We start from the raw sequence: 2,521 nt of genomic DNA, 5'->3' as shown, positions 1-2,521 counted from the left end.
TGGCAGATGAGCCGAGAACGCTCCCGTTGCATCTTGGGGGACTTTTCCTGGTAGAGATCTGATACATGGAGGAGGAGGTTTCATTACAGAATTGGCTATGATAAGAGAAGTGTGACACAGGCCCGGGGCGCACACACACACACAATCTTCTACTAAAGTTTACTGTCGGACGGTAACTAGGGACAGACCTGCATCCAGAAGAACAGCCTCTTGGAGCCGGCCTTGAATTTGAGGACGTACACGCGCCCGGTTGTACACTGGGCCACCCTCTTGAACTCGCAGTCGTCGGGGAATATAATCAGATCCTGTAAGAGAACACGAGTGTCAATATCACAGCTTGTTAGGTGTATGAGAAAGAAAATATTGGCAGCAGGAAGTACAATGCAGCCCGGGTCAATGCCCCCCCGCCTGGCACAGCGTGACTTTATAACAAGCCTCTGCCTCCCGCTATAGTCAGCCACTGAAGCATGCAGCCTAATTGCTGGCGGATGACAGCGCCCTCACCTGGGTCCAGTAACCTTTCATAGGAGACAATGAGACTATAGACAGGAGAAGATCCCCCCCCCACACCATACAGAGAACTCACATCCTCCACATTCCCAGATGTTCTGTCCTTCCAGCAGAAGTGGATCAGGGAGTCATCAGTCTGCTGGATGTACACAAGTCCCTTCCGTTTGTCGGGGGTCACGGTGCTGCCCTTCAAGGACATCTTCCCAGCCCGAAATTCCACCAAATACTTGCTGGAGGACCCGCGGGATCCGGGCACCAGACTCGGAAACAAGGCTCCTGACGACATTCTGAAAAGGGGAACAATTGTGAGACATCCTTAAATGTTCTGGATCATTTTCCTTGTCCCTGCCAGTACCATGTTTCCTGCCCTGGGGTCACAACACACACTCACTGTACTGTAAGAGAAAGAAGATATTGGCAGCAGGAAGTACTAAGCAGCCCGGGTCAATGCCCCCCCCGCCAGGCACAGCGTGACTTTATAACAAGCCTCTGCTTCCCGCTACAGCCACTGAAGCATGCAGCCTAATTGCTGGCAGATCATGACAGCACGGATGATGACAGCACTGCTTCTTATATATGGGAAGAGCAATGATGACATCAGGCCTGGACAAATCCCCGGAGCCAGGTCGCCAATGCTCCCTATAAAGTACAGCCAGCACCTAACTTTTCAGGTTCTAAAAAAATCATGCCGGTTCCTGGATTGGACAGATGGATCCTGAAATATAATTCCTCCACCACTGCCCTAGCCTGCGGTCACCTGATTTGGATTACAGAACCCCCCCCCCCCTTTCTCATCTCCATAACTTAGGAGGGGGTGATCTCCCAGAACACACCCCAGAAGGGCTGAGAACACTCCTTGGGATTTCAGTGCCACACAGGCTATTTTTCTTCCCACAATAGGAAGTATGAAATAGTTAGGACTATTCTTTGTAAGCAGTATGGGAGTGCACATTGCAGGATATCCCCTCACTTCCTGTCCCGGTGACCACTGTAAAGCTTGGCATTTCCCAATCACCTTCTGTTGTGGTGATGGTGGGAGAGTCTACCCAGAGGGGACATTGTAATAAAAACCTGACCCCAATACGCTATCCAAAATTACAACAACAAAACAATATGTGATAACTGCAATGATCTAAAGGATAAATGCACTTTAAGGGCTTGTTCCCACCATGTCCATTGAGCTGTGTGCGTCTGTAACCCGCTGCATATGTATGTATGAATGATGTGAAGGGAAATACAGAGAATAGTGTTCTGCGTGTGCACTACTCACATACGTGTGCGGACCAACACAGCTCACTGGACATGCTGTAAACAAGCCCCTTTGTCCTGATGTAACTACCACCACAACATACTTACCTCAATCCGGCAATCACATCCTCCTTGTTTACACTCGGCGCTGCAAGAAGTCTCACTTTCCTGACCCTGGTTGTGTATTAATCTATGGGGCCCTGCATTACTCCATGGGGCCGGAGATGAAGGGAGAGGCCCCCTAGAAGTCTATAGGGATGTAATGTGGCGGTGTGGCCAGGATGTAAACACTGGCGGCTGTCAGGTTGGGAGGTCAGGACAATGGGGTACAATGGATAAGGACACTATGGCTCATTGACCCTGTGCAGATTTCAGGGTGCTGGGCTGACACTTCTCACCCATGAAGACACATCATATCAATCAGGATCCTGAACATGACTTATGAAAGCAATTAGCGTTCTGTATCCCTAGAGGATCAGTCTTATGGATGAGAGGCAGGGGGCCCCCGCAATGCTACTGCAATGGGGCCCCATCACACAGCTCTGGTCAATAAAGTAGAACACAGTATGACACGGCATACAGAGCCACGGACAAACATGACAGTATATAGAGATATGGATACAGTATATAGAGATATGGACGGACATGACAGTATATAGAGATATGGACATGACACAGTATATAGAGAATTGGATACAGTATATAGAGATATTGACGGACATGACACAGTATATAGAGATATGGATACAGTATATATATATAT

General features: G+C 48.8%; 1 protein-coding gene across 2 annotated transcripts in view; it reads right to left on the bottom strand.

The window, feature by feature from the left end:
• Positions 1–2,521, bottom strand: part of ADRM1 (adhesion regulating molecule 1) — an 8,632-nt gene that overhangs the window by 5,813 nt on the left and 298 nt on the right. For both annotated transcript variants that reach the window (XM_018559785.1, XM_018559777.1), the window contains exons 2-3: positions 587–797; positions 189–305 (exon numbers count right to left, since the gene is read on the bottom strand). In XM_018559785.1, coding sequence (XP_018415287.1) covers positions 189–305; positions 587–796 — 327 coding nt within the window. In that variant the 5' untranslated portion in view covers position 797. The remainder of the gene's footprint in view (positions 1–188; positions 306–586; positions 798–2,521) is intronic.

Source organism: Nanorana parkeri, unplaced genomic scaffold (genome assembly GCF_000935625.1).
Source record: "Nanorana parkeri isolate BGI_ZX_2015 unplaced genomic scaffold, ASM93562v1 scaffold17, whole genome shotgun sequence".
NCBI classification, from domain to species: domain Eukaryota; kingdom Metazoa; phylum Chordata; class Amphibia; order Anura; family Dicroglossidae; genus Nanorana; species Nanorana parkeri.
Note: the sequence above shows the minus strand (reverse complement) of the source record. Positions and strands in the feature narration are given on the sequence as shown.